Source organism: Anguilla anguilla, chromosome 11 (genome assembly GCF_013347855.1).
Source record: "Anguilla anguilla isolate fAngAng1 chromosome 11, fAngAng1.pri, whole genome shotgun sequence".
In the NCBI taxonomy this organism is placed as follows: Eukaryota; Metazoa; Chordata; class Actinopteri; order Anguilliformes; family Anguillidae; genus Anguilla; species Anguilla anguilla.
This window is the reverse complement of record NC_049211.1, coordinates 16,170,815-16,190,628: the sequence shown is the minus strand read 5'-3', so window position 1 is coordinate 16,190,628 and position 19,814 is coordinate 16,170,815. Positions and strand designations below refer to the sequence as shown.

General features: G+C 43.5%; 1 protein-coding gene across 4 annotated transcripts in view; it reads right to left on the bottom strand.

Annotated features, from left to right (window-relative positions):
- cacna2d2a (calcium channel, voltage-dependent, alpha 2/delta subunit 2a) overlaps positions 1-19,814 on the bottom strand; it is a 232,309-nt gene that overhangs the window by 21,724 nt on the left and 190,771 nt on the right. For all 4 annotated transcript variants that reach the window (XM_035383011.1, XM_035383010.1, XM_035383012.1 and 1 more), the window contains 7 exons: positions 17,335-17,496; positions 15,584-15,694; positions 13,537-13,615; positions 8,826-8,875; positions 3,799-3,888; positions 2,697-2,762; positions 1,304-1,378 (listed from right to left, as the gene is read on the bottom strand). In XM_035383011.1, the coding sequence (XP_035238902.1) occupies positions 1,304-1,378; positions 2,697-2,762; positions 3,799-3,888; positions 8,826-8,875; positions 13,537-13,615; positions 15,584-15,694; positions 17,335-17,496 (633 nt within the window). The remainder of the gene's footprint in view (positions 1-1,303; positions 1,379-2,696; positions 2,763-3,798; positions 3,889-8,825; positions 8,876-13,536; positions 13,616-15,583; positions 15,695-17,334; positions 17,497-19,814) is intronic.

Sequence of the window (19,814 nt, the reverse complement as noted above, 5' to 3'; positions counted from 1 at the left end):
ATTTCTGTGGGGTTCACCCTATTTCTTTCTCTTTCAATTTTACCTCTGCGTCTCCACCTCTGTCTTTCTCCAGCTTTCTTCATCGCTAACCTCACTAGCCCTGAGCACAAGGAAGCAGAGTTTCCCTTTAATCTCAGACGTCCCCTTATGTATGCCCCCACTTTCAGTCCACCACACAGCCCCAGAACTCCACAAGCCAGACATGCACATTATGTGAACAAGTCAGATCTTTTGGAGAGTAATCTATTTTGGCTGCTCCCTGGCAGATGAGAGGGATAAATTCAGTAACTGGGATTAACAAATTAGCAGGTGGATTTTTGTAAATATTATCATTCTCCAGATTCTTGAAACAAAAGCCAGGTTTAGAGTCAGGTTGATTTCCATGGCAATCATCAAGTATTCTAAACCTGCTCTCTTCAATCCCCTTCAATCAGTTCAATCCCATTCAAATGAGACAGGTCTAATCGTACAGCAAAGAGCTCATCTGCATTAAATTTGCATGTTATGCATAATATACATGGAAGTATATTCTAAATGGAATTTTCATTATACCACCTTATTACTTCAAGAAAAACGTCATCCTTCTACTAATATGATTCCCATGCACTGCTTACGCCAACTAGCACAACCGACATAATTAATAACAGAGAAGACTATTAATATAAGACATTAATACAAAGAGGACGATTCTGTTTGCTCATCTCTTCTCCGGTGCTCTGCATACTCTCTCACTCCCTTCCTCTCCTCTGCCTGTCCCAGCACAGCGACAGACTGCTATGAAACACACTCATCTCTCCCTCTTGTCTCCCTCTCAGTCAGAGCCCGTGGCTGTCAGGGAGATTTCTCAGGCTTTGTCTGCTGTGGTAGCATTTCTGACAGAAACGCTCAAAAAGGAGATGCCTCTTCTGAGAGCCATAACGCTGTTCACACAAACTCATATATCACCTGCAGTGCAGCACGGGCTTTACAGTTTATTAGTGCCATGTTAGTTGTCACAGGCAATGTGCCATCTTGGTGTTGTGGAGATATATGTATCTGATGTGCTTCCTAACAACATACACTTGAGGGATTGGGCTCAGTATTTCTAGCTCTAGATGTGGCTCTCAAGAAAATTTAGTCTGACGGCTGGCTGTGTACAATTTTACACTAAATCTGCAGTTTAGCTTAAGAAATGTTTAAATTATACAGGCATATTTAAGTGAATCACATGTATATGCAATTTGTGCGTGTGGGTGTGTGTGTGTGTGCATGTGTTTGCGTGTGCGTGTGTGTGTGCACGTCTGTTCGAATTCAGAATACCCACTTTGTATCTTGGTGTAAGCCTCTTGATTTCACTGAGAGCAATGTCCACTCCCATCACTCCAAGAATGAGCTGATTCTGTGAGAACAGAGAGACTGATCTGAGACCAGTAACTTTTCTTCGCAGTGTATATTAGTATGCACGAAAGAGATAAGACATGCTGACCTGAGAACAACACTTTTTTTATCTGTGTGTATTACTAGTGCGTGTGAGACGGATCAGATGGAGTGATATGAGAATCTAAGAACGGGAGAATTTAAGAATACTGTACTGTATCGACCTGAGAACAGTACTTTTCTTACCTGCGTGTTTGTACATGTGATAGAGACAGAGTGGGAGAGAAAGAGTACAAAAATGTATTAATTTCTCATATTTAATATAGATCTGCCTCCCTCTGGAACCATTTGCAGGCTGTAAGTGTTCCCAATCTGAAGTCTATTTCTATTTACATGGAATTTGACCTTTTCCGTGCAGTACCTGCAATCTGGGAGAGAGTCACCACCCAGCCTTGCAGGAACCTCATTGGCTGGACCAGCTGAGCTGACAGAGTGACATTTCCTAGTGTAGGCCACAGTCACAGGTGTCACACTCACGTCATGATGGCAGTGTAGTATAATGGGTAAGTACTGTAGCTAGTCTGCCGATTTACCCTTGAGCAAGGTACTTAACCTGCATTGCTTCAGTATATATCCTGCTGTATAAATGGATTCAGTGTAAATGCTATGTAAAAACTTGTGTTGGAGCGTCTGCTAAATGCATGCAATGTAATGTAATGTGTGTGTGTGTGTGTGTGGGTGTGTGTGTAGTGAGTCGGGATGTGGGTAACTAATGTAATTCAGGACCACTACATGCACAGCTGCAACTGTGCGCTCCATCCTCCATGGCCTCAAAGTTAACACTTAAAGCTAATCATCTTTTGCTGGTCCAAAACAGCAGCATATTCACAGATAACATTAATTTGTGTAAACAATTATTTGTGCCTGGTAACCAATGGATTTTTTAAAATTTCTTACTGCAGCTGAGAGTACAGTATTGGGTTTTATGCATAGGCATTAATGCTCTGAAAGTGCTTAAACGATGAATAAATCACTTAAAGAAAAGTTTTTCAAGCAACAACTTGAAAAACAACAAGAGCAGCATGAAGAAACTTCATTGAACCTTTGCTGAACATATATGAACGCTAGGGGGCAGCATATCCCTAAAAAAAAAAAACGTAAAAGTAAATCGAAAAGTCCAACACACAAGACTTCGTCACAGCAAGATGTCACTGAGTGAAGGGTGAGAACGACCATGATTTTCACCTTGCCCAGGTCTTGAAAAATCTGCCCGAAATACAGCCAGGCCTTTAGTGTGTTAAATGTTCATGATGGGGTTGGGTGGTAGGTCTATTTCTCACCTGAGAACTCCCGTCTGCAGTGAGGTTGAAAACAGGCATTGTTCCAGTTATCACCAGTCCTAGGCCCTGGGAGGACCAGAGGGGAACAGAAGAAATCAAAGCCCAGGTCTAATCAACCAAGTGGCATCTCAGTCCACTGAAAGTTTGCTGAAAAATTATAACCGACATTCACGTATGTGGTGTATGTGCTATATCCACAGACACAAAGATCCAGGGATTCTCTGTGCAAGTGTACTGTGCAGAGGACCAAGCCTACATCCGAGCTGTTACGATCATGACATGTTCTATCTTCTGATCTCATTATGTATTTCACATCTGTGCCTGGATTAATATGTGTATATGGAGGTTCCACTTCATAACATCACCCTTGATATTCGAAAAAGCTACAGTAACAATTCTTCTTCTTCCTATTATTATCACTCTGCAATTAAAACTACAGAGCATGTATCCCCATACAAAGCTTTTCAATAATGTCCAGTGTACACAGCCACTCATTTTACCTGGGTAGAATATGTTCAGAGGGCAACGCTATATTGGGCTGTTTCAGTTCTGTGCGTGCACCCTGCATCGGGATGCTTAATCTTATCTTAGTCCTCAAATCCAGTAATTCAATGTATGCTTCTTAGCGTGGAAGTGACTGGCTCGTGCATTACAACTTTCACATTCACTCTGCTGAGCCACAATGAGGTTTTACGGCTTGAAAAGGGCCATGCAAATCAGTGTGACTTGTGTCAGACATGCAATTTCCATTTTCCGCGGCAGCCTGTACGGCGCGCCAGCTACACACACTAATCCATGCAAATGGACCCTTTATCAGCGCCATCTTCAGACGGCTCAGACGCGCACTTTATTGGTGCGTTTCAAAGCGATGCTCGCCATTATGTCTCCAACTGAGACAAATAAGTGCCAGGGTGCTCACAAAGGCTTGGACAGATTAAACCTTTGAGCTTTCAACACCTGAATGCAAAGGCAATTTTTTCTTATGTTGACTAGGGTGCTGCCACAGCATGGTGTAATTGCAAATATCCAAAACTAAAATATGTTGCAGAGGTTTTATTCTGGTGGGGGTGGGGGTGGGAGGAGGGAGGGGGAGTTGTCTCACCAAGGCATCCTGGTATACGTTGGTCCATTGCACCTGCTTGGCTCGATTCCCTGCCAGCACCATTGGACGTCCTAGCACATCCAAGTACTCCTGCAACATGGAGGACACATAGCTTAAGTCATCCCAGCCAATGAGACTTGGCAGTTTTTGATACAGGTGCTACACAGGTGGATTTAATACATGTAACAAAAGAATCATGTAAACGGAAATGATATTGTACATTCAACAGAATTATAAAGGTACTTTATATGCATTTGATATTTGTTACTGGAAAGAAGATCCTTCTACACCTTTAGTCTGTGCAACTTCGACTGCATTTAGTATGGGCTGGGCTATACGGCCTAAGGCTATCAAAATAACAATCTCAAAAAACAAGCCAAAGCCACAAGTACTGTGAAAGAAAGAGACTTGAATTGAGAGAGGAGGCAGGCGCCACTCCATTCCACAGCACTCAGAGGTAGAACTCAATGCCTAGCTTTCTCTGCTTAAATCGATCCGTACAAATAGAAATCGCAGATGTGCATGGTGTTTGCCGGCATTAGTACTTTTCCACGGCGAAACCACTTCTAGGGCCTGTCTTGACACCAAGCAAGCAAGAGAGGGGAGGAAAGGGGGGCTGGACTTGCAGTTGATGTACCATGCAGAGAACATGGAATTACGATAATCAAAAAGCGGTAAAATATAAGGCCCCACCCGCTGTTTTGTCATAAACGGAGGGGCCCCGGCAGGTGTTGCCCGTCGTATAGAACAGTGAGTTGCGGCGAGACTGCTGGAGGTCATTCAGCCCTGAGACTCGAGCACTGCCTCAGGGGCTTTCATCGCCATTATAAATCATTAGGGCTGAGCCATTAAAAAACATTTACACTTCCACACAGAGCGTGCCGGCAGCAAGAGAGCCAGACACCGCCTGCTGCCGCCAAACCAGCATATTTTTATGAAGTTCCTTTTGAAAACAATGCGCTAATCACAACATTTGCTGGCAGCCATAAGATTCTGTCTATCGGACTGCTTCTCCCAGAGTTTAATTGCAGCTATGCTCATGTGGGCTTTTTGTACAACTGCCCATCCTCCAGATTCCTTGCATCCCACCCAAATAGGCTTTTCATGCCGTTGCTCCTCCCACACTTTACTTGTCGCCATGCCTACATGACACAGGCGACCTCTCCAGGTGCTCACAGACCCTCCTACATGGGTTGTTTGTACTGATAAATTGTAGCATATAGCTCTGTAGTGCTGAATTTCAAGTAATTAATAAACCCCTCAGGATGCCAATGAATCACCCACTCAAATAGACATATTCATTCTGTAAGGTTTTTTTTTCATAGTTCTGTCCTTGCTGCTAAATTTAGAAAGAAAAAAAAAAAAAGCTAGTGGTAAATATAACATTAGTTACGCTAATGCTTAGGCCCGAGATTTTCCCGCTCATTTCACTCGTTTTCCTCTTATTGATGCGGCTCCTTCTTCTATCCATCTTGTACTGCTCCATTATCATGGCAGATAATTACCCAATCACTTCTATTTAAGGATACGTGCAGTAGCAGGGGGGCTGATTCTGGTGTGAGCAATGCATGCTACTCCAAATGTCTCCCTCCCAAACTACAGCAGGGAATGCGGCTGCCCGTGGGTTTAAAAGCAGTGCCTCTCCCTGCTTTATTCATGCCGGCAGAAGCAAGGTGCTGACAAGCGGAACCTATTCTATTATTAGCTCACTAAAGCGGCCATTTAACGCACCACCAGGAGATTTTTCATTGAGATGATGACAGGCAGACCTTTTCAGGGGATGTAGGGAAAATTTACCGGCTGACTGGAACAATCTTGAAAACATGAAAGTCAGTGGCCAGAACCCCCATGGCCGCCCGGCAATTAGCACCGAGACAGAGACGGAGCTAAATCTAATGGTCCTCCTCAGCAGAAATCGCTCTCGTGCCAAGAAAAATAAAGGGAAACAGATCAATGACACAGTTGGCAATACTTAAATATCTCCGGCAAAACAAAGGTCTTGCGGTAAAGTCTTTGACAATGTAGGGGCCAGAGGCAGTCGAGGTAAAGGTGTCATGCAGTTACAAACTGCAATGCTGAAGTATCTGTTCAGTACTGGTAAACAAGCAGTGGTACAAATTTAGGTATAAATAAAAGAGATGTAAAATAATGGAGCACTAAAACAATGTAACAGAGCATTGCAGAAGGTAATGCAGTGTAAAATAAAGTAATGTAATAGGGGGCTGACAGTAGTGAATGGCACTGTGTGGCAGTATACGTGCATGCTTCATGCTGTGACACGTGCAAATCCAGCATTATTGCTGCACCTGCTGGAGGAAACCTATTAAAATAAGTGGCAGATATTAGAATATAATTATGCCTCGACTAATGGAACAGCTGAAAAGTCTATTCTGGGGGACTGAATGGTTTCGCTTGAGCCTGTCAGCCTCCATCCCAGCTTGCCTTGTAGCCCTGGGGAGGCTGAGGGGAGAGACAGAAAGCCAATCTATAACCTGCACCTTCCCTCACCACAACCACCAGCCCCCTCCCTCGCCTCCCCCACCGCCCCCACCCTCCTGCGCCGCTCAATCCATTTTTCATGAATAAGCTATCAATAAAGTTATTACAGTAAGCTTTGGAAAGCCATTTTCTGCCCTGTGCCAGGTGGATAGGGCTGGATTTGGCAAGGCAGCGGGCGTGAATCCCTCCACACCTCAGTGGCTGCTGGAGACCTGCTGTGCCATGGAAGGACAGTTTTTGAGTGGTCCCTCTCTCTATCTCTCTCACCCCAGTGATCCCTGCTCTGCGCCAGGTCAGTTATTCAGGTAAAGTCAAGTTAGATTTTTTTTTCTTTTTTAGGATATAGGCCAGTCTACTCCCCAAAGACACGCGTGTCAATAAACAGTGTAATTGCTTTCAGAAAACATTCATGTGGCACAGCGCTTATGACCTAGTCAATAAAAGGGCAAGAGAGCCAATCACGGGGCTTTTGAGTGTCTCCTATGTCCAAGCACTTCCCCTCATGTTCATTCCAGGTACGGGCTGGAAAGAGAGATCGGTACTCTGATAGTGTGACCATCATAAGTCTCAACTTTATCAGATTATGTATCAAAATGTGATAACTGCTCTGCATCCTACACAGATTCCCCCTCAAAATTTCAGCTCAAAGTTTTTTTGGACCTTTGCAAAATTTAACTTACAGCAGCCATAATGACTGCACAGCATAATTATCTTTTAAAGGAGGCTTGACCTGAAAATTAAGTAACAAAACTGCGTAAATGAACATTGTGACAGCAGATCTCGCCACGCGCTAAAGCATTTACTGTTTGTGCAACCAGGATGAAAATATGCTGAGACAAAATACACTATATTTCCAGGATGCAATAAAGCGAGTGTGATTTTAAGGCTTCCACTTCAAAGGAAAATATGTATTTATAGAGGAAACGAAAAGGATGACATATCAGGACTTTTTTTCATAGTGCATTTCAGTGGTGGTCTCATTGGAACTGCAGTACTGAAGATTACTTCTAATTAATGAAATCTGCATGGTAACAACACTATCCTTATATTTTAAATGTTTATGGGGAAGGCCTTCCTAACATGTCCTGCTATAATGAGGCAAATGATGCTCCAGCAAAACAAACTCCTCTGGAATTGGGTGTACAGGATCCAGGCCTATTATCTGTGAGAGGGTGTGGACCTTGGGTGCCTGCCAAAGCACCTGGCAAAGCTTGTCGCCCAAAAGAACAGGGTAGTGACATCCCTGGCAGTAAATCACACATAGGATGGAGAAATAAGCTGACCCCAGCCCATTTTGGTGCAAAATCCACTGCTCTGTGGTCGGTAACTAACCAGTCTCCTTGTATATGTACACAAAAATGTACACGTGAATGTGCAATCATGCACTCCTGTGCACGTTCAAGTACGTGTACTGAGACAGGCACTCCCACATTTGTGCACATACATACACATGCACACTTTTTAGTTGCTAGGCCAAGATGAAGAGCAGTTTTGTTATAGTAAATGCTATAGTATGGATCACCTATATTAATCCACGATCTCAGGGCTTTCAACATACAATCAACGTACCAACTGTGGAAGCTGTGTAAGTCGCTCGGGATAAGAGCGTTTGCTAAATGCCTGTAATGTAATGTAACGTAATGTAATGTGACAGAAACGTGCTTACAGATTGAGCACTTAGTGTTTGTGAAATGGGTGAACTTTAATGAGCAACACAGACAGCCCATTAAGTCCTGAACACCTTAGTCCTTCTTCACCTTCCTCTTTCGCTCCTTCTGAGATTCTCTCCTCCTCTCACCCTCAACCTCACTCAGCCCCTCCCTCACACCTCAAATTCTTCTTCTCCCTCCCATTCTACCTTTCTCCCTCACCCTATCTCTCTCTCTCTCACTCTCCTTCTCCCTCACCTTCACACTCTCCCTCTTCGCTTCTAATGCTCTCTATCTCTCCATCTCTCTCCCCCTCTCTATCACCCAGTCCCCTCCCTCTGGCTGTATAACCTCGGGAGAACCTTCTCCAGGCACTGCTCCGGCGGGTAATTGCAGCGAGGTTGTACAGAGTGGAGAGAGGCTCAGCGCTGATTAGACAGAGAGCTGGATTAATTAGCTGCTTCTTCCCCTCTCTCTCCCTCTCCTGTTATCCTGTGCTCTCTCTCCCACTGTTCTCTCCTTTCAGCCACCCCCCCCCCCCCTTCCAGGCATCTGGCCGCACAGTAATCAGGGCAGAGTGAGGGCATATGGGCATGCTGTGACCCTTGCCCCCCAAAGCCTTGTTACGCTGCCCTGGACATCTCTGCAAACACCAGGCATCTCACAGAGATATACATATTAAACTGCAAAGGATGGGGAGGATATAGGTTGGTGCCAAGTACATGCATGTGTTTGTGAGTCTGTACTGTGTGTGTGTGTGTGTGTGTGCGTTGTGGGTGTGTGCGTGCAGACTGTGGCACTTTGGGGATACTTGCTTTAACCTCAGCCTACGCTGACATCTGTGTTTGGAACCGCACTTTAACAATACACCAGACTGACCTGTGTGTTGATTCTGATGGCGCCAATGGATGGGATCTCAAAGTAGTAACCTGCGGGACAGAAGATAAGACTCAATAAATCTAAACATGACTGACCTGGGATCACAGGATCACACCAGAGCTGGAACTCAGGTAGATGTTCACTGAGTGAATGTCTATGCTTCAGTGTTATTCTGGAGATGCATGAAGCTAGTGATACAGTAAGATAACCATGAATAGAATACATGTTCTGGTCAAAGCAGTTCAAGGCCTTTTCACATTCAAAATACATTATACATAATCAAAACTGTAAAATTCATGTTTGTGTGTTTTATTCAGATGCTTCATGGACTTACACGTTTGACATCTCATCAGAGGGGATTCATGCACAATCATCTCTATGTTTATACACTTACACCAGTGCTATCTGCACTGCATCTTAATGCAGGTAAGGGCATTCAGTAGAACACAAGCAATTCACATCTAAAATAATCACACTGGTGAGCAGCATCCTGCTACTGCCCTGCATAAGATGTGACATCACTAAATCAATGCACACCACACACACGCACACACACACACACACACACACGCATACACACACACACACACACACCCATACACACACACACACACACACATGCATACACACACACACAGAGTAAGAGATCGCAGAGAGAGATGCTCTCCAAAGGGCCTTGAGTGCCCTGTTAGTGAAGGTTGTGATGCTGTTCCCCTGCCCTGTCCGTCTCTGCACAGGGACGAATAAGAACACAGATATCAGCAGGTGCATCACGGCGAGGGCCAACACCGCGTCCCACCACCACAGGGCCACCCACCCCACACACCCCAAACAGGGCGCTCATCAGCACAGAGAGCAGCACTGCTCCTTTAGCTCTCCTTCCTTTCTACTGTGGTGTGGCACAGTGGCAGGTCCGAAGTTCAGGTTAAATCGGATTCCTTGCTTGCCTCTTTGTTTTTGTTAGAAGGTGGGTGCAATGTACACAAAGGGGATTTTAAAGAAAAACAGTATGAAGACACACAAAAGAAAATTAGAAATAGGCACTGTTGGAAGGGGAGGGGATTGACTAGGTCCCACCCCTTTAAAGAGATTCAGATTGGGCAAAGTTAGAGGCTCAGTGCTTCAATGACCGCAGTGTTCCTCGTCCTTGTTGGTGTGTTTATTTGTCTTTCAGGCGAGTGTCTATTTGGGATGCAGAGCCCGTCTGTGCCTGCAGAACTGATTAGTTAAAACAATGCTGGCAGTCTATGAGAAGCAACTTGCTGGGTCAACAGTCACAACTCATGAAAGTTCTTATGGTGAGAAGTGTTTGTACAGTGAGTGACAAGAGTGCAGACATCATCCAAAGAAAGTTAAGAGGCAAGGCAGGCCTATCTTTGTAAAGGCGTCAAACAAAAGGCATTTCCTACGCACAGACACTGCCTACACACACGCGCACACTCACAGAGTCTGCAGTTCTGAATGGCTGTCTTGATGAGTGGTAGATCTATGACAATATGGACGTTCTTTGGTTAGGAGAGAATCCGTTTCACACAAAGCTCAAGAAAGCGCAGCTCCATTCAACTGCCTCATGAAAAAAACATTTTTTACCTGATTGGCAGAGGACTATACCCATGAAAAATGTCCCACTGTCCACACACAAATGCAACTGTGATTTCTCTTGCAAACACCTGCACACCCAAATCATCTGCAGTCCACTTAGGGAGCACAGCACTGACTTTGCATGGTACGCATTTCTCAGTTAAATTTCATTATTATTACCATTTGCTTGGCAGCTGCCCTTATCTAGAGTGACTATGCACATAGCAAGCATTTTCCATTTACAACGCTGGATAAATTTCAGCATTAAGTCAAACAATTAGTACCACACTCCAGGTAACGACAGTAGTACCTCATCTGGCCATAATACCTGCAGATCAACCAATACTAACTACAGGTATGCCAAACCTTTTATCGGAAACTATAGCATATTTCTAGTTCTGCCACCTGCTCTGCCAATAGACTTGTTGGTGTGGACGTGTTCATGGCACCTATGCTTATTTAAGCTATTCAGAGGGACTGGAAAAGAGGCAGGCAGTGCAGAAGCATAAATTGTATTACTTTTGGAATTTAAACTAAATGGATGTAGCGGAGCAGTTAAGGAGGTAGTTTTGTAACTTAATTTTTGCTGATTGAATGCTCGGATGGGAGACTGCTGTTATAAGCCTGATGAAAGTACAGTAGCTACTCAGCCTGAATAGTTTCAATAAATATCCTGCTGTTTAAATGGGTGATATGCGAAAATTAAGCGGTGCATGCCAATTGTATAAGGAGGGGGAATTTTTCACTGTGAGGCATCTGTTTCAATAGTTTTGTACAGTATGGCTGCAGTGCGCAGTTAAAGACACACAGAAATGTTTCTGAGAATAAAGATAGCACAGCCAGAGATACATTATTATCAGCAATGACAGCTCAGTACAATACGACTTTTGCCACGTATGCTTTTTTGGTGAAAGCATAATTTAGGAGTCAACAGGTTCATGACGGATTACAGGCGATGTCTCAGTGAATTCAAATAGTCTGGTTTTAACTTTATCACTAGCTGAATACCACACTTTGAGAGTTGGAGGATGGGGGCACTAAGAGAAGGAGAATGAGGAGAACTGCTCAATGGAAGAAGAAGGTCTGGCAGAGAGGTGACTGCACAGAATGTCCTAGCCCTGAGAGGGGGTGGTGTCCCTATGCTGAGTGATTTTTATTACTGAACCTGAGGGATACACATTATTTTCGTAGTTTGCTCAATCCAAACCCAACAGCCTTCCATTGTTAAATAATAACTCCCCCCCCCTCTTTTTTCTTGGAATCCCCAAATTGTGTCAAAAATTATATCTTTCATTTTTATCTAAGTTACCACTGCACCACTCTCACCCAATGCAAGGAGCATTGTGGGTGAAATGCACACACTTCTACAGTGTATTCACTTGAGAGGAAGTGTGGCTACTTTCTACACTACAAGTCACACAGTATAACAGGAGAGCTAACAGCAACTAGAGGAGAGGCATGTCTTATTTCTGACAACTAGCAGCCATATTTTTTGAGCAAGGAGAAGAACCCTGACCAACACCGACAGACAGAAAGAAAGACAAGAGGGCTGACTAGTGTACATACACAGCCCAGACAGATTGGCAAACCAACAGACAGGAGGTCTGAGTGAAGGAGAGCAGGAGGAGATGTCTGGAGACCCAGCCCTGTAAAAAGCTCTCAAGATAATTTTGTGCCAAATGGAAGCTTGAATTTTTATTGTCAGTCAAAGCTTTTTCATACCAAAGGCCCTGTTTATGCTCACATTTATCTGCAGCTCTGGGAGCATAAAGACTGAACAGGACAACTGAAGCTGTCAAATTGACAGGACTGAAATGTCAGAAGAAAAAAAAAAACAGGCACCACAGTGACATTACATCTTGTACAAAACTCCAAGCCAAAATCAGAGAACGAGGAGATCCAATACCCCATCCTATCAGCTGCAATAATGTTGAAGAGCAAAGAGTGTTTTTTTTAACGCATATTACTACGACTCCAGTAAGGATGTAAAAATAGTTATTTTAGTTCTTTCCTTTTAAATGCATGCAAATGCCATTAATCTCTACCATAAGCATTATGGAAGCACATATAACACCATAAAAATCTTAAATCCACGACTTGAACTTGAGGCTTTGGCGAATCAGAGAGTTGCCTTGGTTATCATGACAAAGGCACAGATTCGTCCGTAATTAATTAGAACTTGTGTTGAAGCACTCGGCTTAATTTTCAATGAATTAATTATTGTCTTTGTGAGTGCTGTTCCATTCCTCCTCAATAAAAAGTTATGCATGAGAGAGATGCTGAAATGTGGGAGCTTCAAAACCAAAAAAAGAAGTGTGAGACATGAGACGGTGGGGCCGTGTAAGCCGACGGCAAGACAGATGACTACCGTGGCACTGTTACCCCCGGCCTCACCACGTTCCAGCTCAGAAGACCTCTAAAAATGTCAGTACAGCACAGTACTGTACATGCAACAGTAATAAAGTAACCCTTTGCGCAAAAGTCACTGCAAATACAGGCCAGACTGTTGGCAAATTCCAACTATGATGCAAAGAGCGTTTCTAATTTGGGTGAAGATGCACTGCATAAGAAAAATAAACGTAAAGTTTGGATGCAGGGGGGAGTTTGGATGTAAACAGAGAAAGTGTATATCAAGACAAACTAAATACAATACAGACATTAGTCATTCAGAATTTGTCCGTCATTTTATATGTTTATGATTTTTATGTTTTTCTCCACAAAATCGTTTGGCCAAGTGAGTTTTAGCGACTACCAAACTTTCAGAACTGTCAACTTTTTACTGTTTGCCAAAGTTAAGGACAAGTGTAGAATCCCAACCTACGACTTTTAAAATATGAACATTACACGAGGAAAAATGAAGAGGGGAGTGGTTTCAGTGCCCAAAACTGGTCAGTTTAGCAGGCTATCGTCATCAGGCAGTTTAGCTCGGATAAGGGCAGTTGAGTGCCACCTGTGCCAGTACTGTACTGTACTGTAAAATCTTCCCTTAGGGAACAGAGGGGAATCACACAAGTACAGTAGGCAGGTCAAATGGGATGTGGGAGTTCTTTACCCCAGCTCTGCCCAATGCAAAGTAGTGAAAGCCTTCTGTCTAATAGGGGTCCAAGTGTAGCCACCACTAACCTCTTACCTTTATTCGCACAAGCTATCCACTGCAAGGGGGTGACATCATAGTTGTGTTGGCCCACAGAGAATGTAAATACTCGCACCTGGAGAGGCAGAGGGTGAGAGGAAAAGCCAGAGAGAAACAGACAGATATTAACAATAAGACCAATAACATTAACTCAGTATAAACACAATACCTTGTACTAGTGTCAGCCATAGAGTTATACTCTCAAACTACACTTGGATCAGGATCACTTTGCTCTTTGAAATATAAGAGAGGGACAGAACCATAAGACATGGGAAGAGGATCTGACTTTAAAAAGAGAGGAACAAAAAAGTAGAAGGAGATAAGACAGAGATATTGAGCAGAAAATAGAATGTGAGATAAAGAAAAAGAAAGAGAGAGAGAGCCACAAGGGGATGATGATAACCAAGTTAGGGGGCTAAAGAGGACAAAGAGGAAGATAAGATATGGGTAGGAACAGAGGAAGCCAGAGAAATTAGAACACTAGTTGTTACTATGATTTGTCTACACAACTTGATTGTCATGCCAATACTGTAAGTCTCCAAAAATACAGGATAAAGAGAGGGAAAACCAGTATGATGCAGTGAGAGACTGAGGAGACTCATTTGAGTGTACAGTGTGAATTTATTTCATTCCTGTCACAGGGCAAGGTCAGTACCTCAATGTGACACTACTATAGAACCCCACAAGTGGCCTCTGATTTATATCATCAATGCCGTGACACACAAAACATTGATGCAAACAATACATGTACAAGTGTCATTTTAAGGGGGTGTGTATGACCTCTGTGTCTTTAACAGACAAACATGACAACAGGAGAGACTCCATTTATTTGACAGTTTGACACTGTGTGACCCAACCTCGTCCTTCAGCTGAAGTGCTCTAGTAACTCCTGGAGTTAATCAAGGGTGTCCAAGCATTCATTCAGACCATCTACCTAGAACGTAGGTTTTTGAAAATTCCTTGTTCTCTCTTCCCTGGCTATGTAACAACTTTCAAATACATTTTGCAGATGACCTAAAACTAATTTCAAGCTCCAATCAGGTATGTTAAATGCTAACGATAAAGCAAAATCATGTTTCAGACACCCATGATATCCTTGAGAAGTGAGATCAAAGAAATATGCAGGGTATGTGATCTGACTGCGAATCACAGCGAATCCTGCAAAAACATCCCCTAATGTGCCCCAAAGGGAAGTTCAGTTCCCTTTGGGGCACCAAGGTGAGAACATCGATGAGTTACTTCATCCTTATTATTTAAAATGTACATCTAATTGCAGCTTGAAATGAATTTGAAGCTTTCTTGAAAAAGTCAATGTTAATTTGAAAGCAGACCACCCGTGTAGCTGGAGCACTCTCCCTGGAGCCACCCACGCCAATGCAGTTTTATCTGGATGGTGTGCCCATCAAAACAACAGAAAGGGGAAAAATTTAACATTTACAAAAAAAAGTGTGTGATAGCAAGAGCTGTTACTGAGAAAAGCAGTAGAAAGTTGGAAAACGGAGGGGCGGAGGCAGTCACTTGTTTATGTAAGACGACAAGCAGCAAAAGACAGAAGACAGCAGAGGAAGAAAGAAAAATAGAAAGTGAACGAGAGAAGACTGTTGGTGTTCATATGGAAGCTCTGATGATTAAGTGGCTAATTAGCTGTGGGGTCAGAGCTGTTAACACCAGCAGCGAATCTCCTCGCTTTTGAGACAAGAAAGGAAAACATAGAGAACGCTCTTTAATAGAGAGCAAGAGGGTTTGGGAGGACAGGACAGAAATAAACGACAAAGACAGAGAAGGAAGGGAGTAAGAGGAAACAGGTGTGAGACACTGAGGAGAGAATGGAGGGGGGGATTCTTAAGATCCAATCAAACCCACCTAAATCACAAAACAACAGTATTGGTTCCATGTGGGATGAGAAGCATGAAGGATGGTTTACTTTATATGAGGAATTTTGCCAGTGTGGTGGCAAAACTCCCTCAATTCAGGGAATATAGTTAAAGATGATAAACAGGGAAGGGCTGAATCTGCGATATGAAGGACAGTAAAAAGGACCGACCGTCTTGTTGGGCCAGTTGTATCTCTCAAAGATGTCTTGTGCTCGGTCCTCGCCTCCGTCTGTAAACATCATAATCATCTTGTTGCAGTTTGCTCGCGGGACATTGCTATCCTGTTCGTTTCAGAGAGAGAGAGAAAGAGAGAAAGAGAAAGAGAGAGAGAGATCATGGAAAATGACAATTAATAATAATAATAATAATAATAATAATAATAATAATAATAATAATAATAATAATAATCATGTGTGTACATGTGCGTTTTTGTGATGTGTATATGAGTGACTGCTCATCTTTGTTTATGTGTATATGTATTAGGTGTGCGTGTGTGTGTGTGTGTTATTAGACAGGCCAGCAGTGGCCAGAGTAAGGATATTTGAATTTCCAGTTTGGTGGACAGTGAAGTGAGCTTTTGGCTCCAGGTTCAGTTTGCTACTCAAGCAAGCAGTCTGAAATATAAATAAGCACTATGGATAAATGCTATGCGCATAATAGAAAAACTTGAAGAAGCAATCAAACTTGGTGTTGAAAGTATTCATCAGTCTCCTGACAGGACAAGTGAAGTCCCCTCTATATCTCACTCTTTATCATTCATGTCTGGTCTTAATGGCTGATTCCCTGCCGTGGCTTCAGTTTCAATTGAAGCGGCTCCAATGATTGGGGCATTGATATGCAGGCTAGCGCAGTGTCACTCTGACAAGATTCTAATAAAGATAAATAATATCATTACAAAACAGTTTTTCTTTTATTATGGGTCCACAGCCAATTATTCAATTCAATTGCTGTGGACACAGATTAAAATGCCTTTTTTCTCCTTCAGTTGAACAGGACTTGCCAGCTTAGTACATTAACCAATTGGCTGCTATTTTTCCCACAAATCTGTTCCACCCTAATGGCATTGGAATTGAAAGCAGCTGTAGATACAGCCTAGATCCGTACCGATTTTAAAATCTAACGTCAGCACACAAGAGAATGCTTGGAAGTAAAATTGTAATTGATTCAAAGTGCAAATGCTTCATAATTTACAAACATTTTCAAGAATATACTTGTAAGATATCATCTTGTAAGAGAAACGGGAAAACAAGAAAAAAAGTCACAGGGCCTCCAGTTTACAAGTAGAAGTTGAAGCCACATGTTTCGTGCCCTTGGTCTGATAAAGGATTGATTTGGCAGAGTCCTTCAGGCCCAATATGAATTATGACCACAAGCAAAAGCACGTTTCCAAGTGTTCTACAGGGAACTCAAATAACAGCCCTATTACAATGAAAGAATAAAAAAACAGGACACAAAGTAACAGCTGGAGCATGTTTTGTGCAGGCCGGCAGGAGGTTATGAGGGGTCACAGGCGCTTTGTGTACCACAGCTCCACACAATCAGTTAAGGCACAATTAACTCTTTTCAATATAAAGGTGAATATACTGCCCTAAGTGGAAGCACAGTCATTTGTTGAAGTTCCAATTGAAATCATAATCGGTTCAGGGGAAATTCTACAGAAAATAAAAATAATGTTCAGAAAGAGCAGCAGTATTGTCTTGATAAATTTTTTTTAGATGTTAAAAAAAGAAAAAAGAAAAAAAGAAACGTGCGGGGTGAAGGTTCTTTTTGGGAAACATTTGGGTCAACATGAATTGGCCTTCAGGATGAAAGATTGACAATATCTTTATCCAGAGTTGAATTTAGGCTTAGTCTATACATTCGGAACTATAAATTACAGGCATAAATAAATTGGGAATCACACTCCTCCTGGGCGTCTTACATTGAGCAGCTGCTGGAAGGCAAAATGGAAGCCGGACTTGTAGTCTGTGGTGCCTTTGGCAGACATGTGCTGCACGGCCTCCTTGAAGATTTTCTTGTTGCGAATATTGGCCTGGACCAGATTCTTGAAGCAGGGCACCACTGCGTCAGCCTTTTCATTGAACTGAGAAAGAGAAAGAGAAAAGAGAGCGAGAGAGAGAGAGAGAGAGAGAGAGAGAGAGAGAGAAAGAGAGAGAGAGAGAGAGCTGTAGTCAATATGAGTATTCTATTCGATGCACAGAATCCCATTATCTTTATTTGACCTCTAATCTAAATCCAAATTAGTCTACTGTCATAAATATACAAAACTATACCAATGCAGAATATTAAGTGTGTGAATCATGCAGTGATCTGTGCCTGTCCTGTTTTTCAAACTTTCCAGCATGGACTTAGTAGGCAGATTGAAAAATCGGCCTCAAATACCATCCACCGCATGGTCATGGACCAATCGCACTTCAATGTCATTATTTGCCTCAAAACAAGAACCCATTTCCCCCTCTTACATATAATGCGGGGGCATATTCAGCTGCAAAACCCCCCACAAATCAGCCCCTACAGACCCACAACTCCCATAAGCCCCTGCTCCGTTCATTCTTCTCACAATGCGCATCACTCAGCTTACATTATCTTTTCTTGTCTGCATAGATCAACCCACCAATGCCAAGAAGAGATCCTTGACCCCCTGAGTCCAATGAATGACCCCCTTGTGTGAGATTTGGCCGGCCAAACAGAGCCACTCCAGGTACGACTCTACATGAGGTTGATAAAGCTGTTTGCTTCTTGCTGTCATGCTGGCAAAAGCCCTATAATTTCAGTGGCTGTTTTCAAAAAGAACAGTTGCTTTGGCAGTGCCTCAGAACATGAGAGCAATTATTTGAACATGAGTACAGCCGACTACGCACCATGACACAGTTGTCTGTGCCTTCGCAATTGAGAACATTGGTTAGCTTTGGTAATGTCAGTCTTTTAATGTTCTCACTTTTTGAAGGTCATTTGCAGTGCTTTGACATTCTGGAGATTAAGAATGTGCAAAACCAGACAGAAACCATCGTGAAAGTCTAATAAATTTAGACACATTTAGCCTTCCCTCAAAACCTTAGGCTCACAATAAATTATACCATTTGGGCGTAAAGTAAGCATTATCTTTATGATTAATTCAAAATGGAGCTCAATGCATGGAATACTCAGGTGTTACAGGGATAGAACGTCTCGTTTACACAAAATCTGCGGTGATTACAGCCTGATGATTACACCTGCAATGAATCAAGGAAGGCCAGCTGACACGTCTTACTCTATCTGTTTGAAAGGCAGGTCCTGGAGAGGCTTTCAGATAAAGCCGTAGACACAGCGTGGATGACTGTCAGCCAGGTGTGCAACCACCTGACAGGGCTCAGAGATGGGGGGGGGGGGGGTTGTTAGATGTTGGGCGAGCAGCTGGCCACTTTCCTCTCAGGTAGGTCCCTCTGGGTGGCTAATTAATGGAACCATGGTGCTTTGTTTGACAGAAGCAAAATGAATGGCTGTAACATTCCATTGGCATGTACGCTACAACAGTGCTCCACACTGTGCTGGAACATGACTGACCATGGAGGGAAGGGTTTGGAGAGACCGTGAGCTGGGAGGGGCCTTAGTGTGCGGCTGAGAGATGTGAGGTAGACAGAAACTCTCCACTCATTGCGTTCAGCTAACTGTCATATACAGAAACCACTTTGGTTTGAAATTAGGGTCAACAATTTTTATCCTGAAGGACAATTCGCTCCCAGTCTTTCTACAGCTGCTGGGAAGTTATTCAGCTGCAGGTGTAGTCAGTAAGGAAAGATTGCGCCTATTTCTCCCAGATGGCTGGTGGGAGGCTGGCCAGGGTGATTCCTCCCCTGGGGACCCGTTGCTGGTATGGGGAGGATGAGGCCGTGTTTGCGGGCCAGGGGCAGCAGCGGTCTGGGGAGTTCAGCGAATGTCAGGGAGAAAATTTCTTAATTTCACCTTTCCTAATCACTGGCTCAGCACCCTCCGTCCCTGCGCCTGTCTCAGCTCAGATAACTCGGGTGCTTTTTTTTGTCATTTAACCGAGCACCGCTACATCCCCTCGCTGATGTGAAGGACGAGCCTTGGGCGGCTGCTAAAAAAAAGACCACGGATATAAGAGGTGTGCTGGAGAACACATCCTGGAGCCTGGGCTGAGCAGCTGTATGTGGAGCAGACGGGCCAGCCATCACAATCCATTTGGTGCTCTCCCTCCTTCTCCTCCCTGGGGACTAGGGGTGGGCAAACCCAGGGAGAGAATACGGCCTGTATACTGCACCGCCTGCCTAATCTCACCTGTCCACTCCACTTGCTCAGACTGTCACGTTCACACCGAGCCCCTGGGTGCCTCCCTGCCCCCACCAGCCTCCGTTCTCACATTCCTTCAGCTAACGTACTGTAGGACCGGCAAAGTCTGTG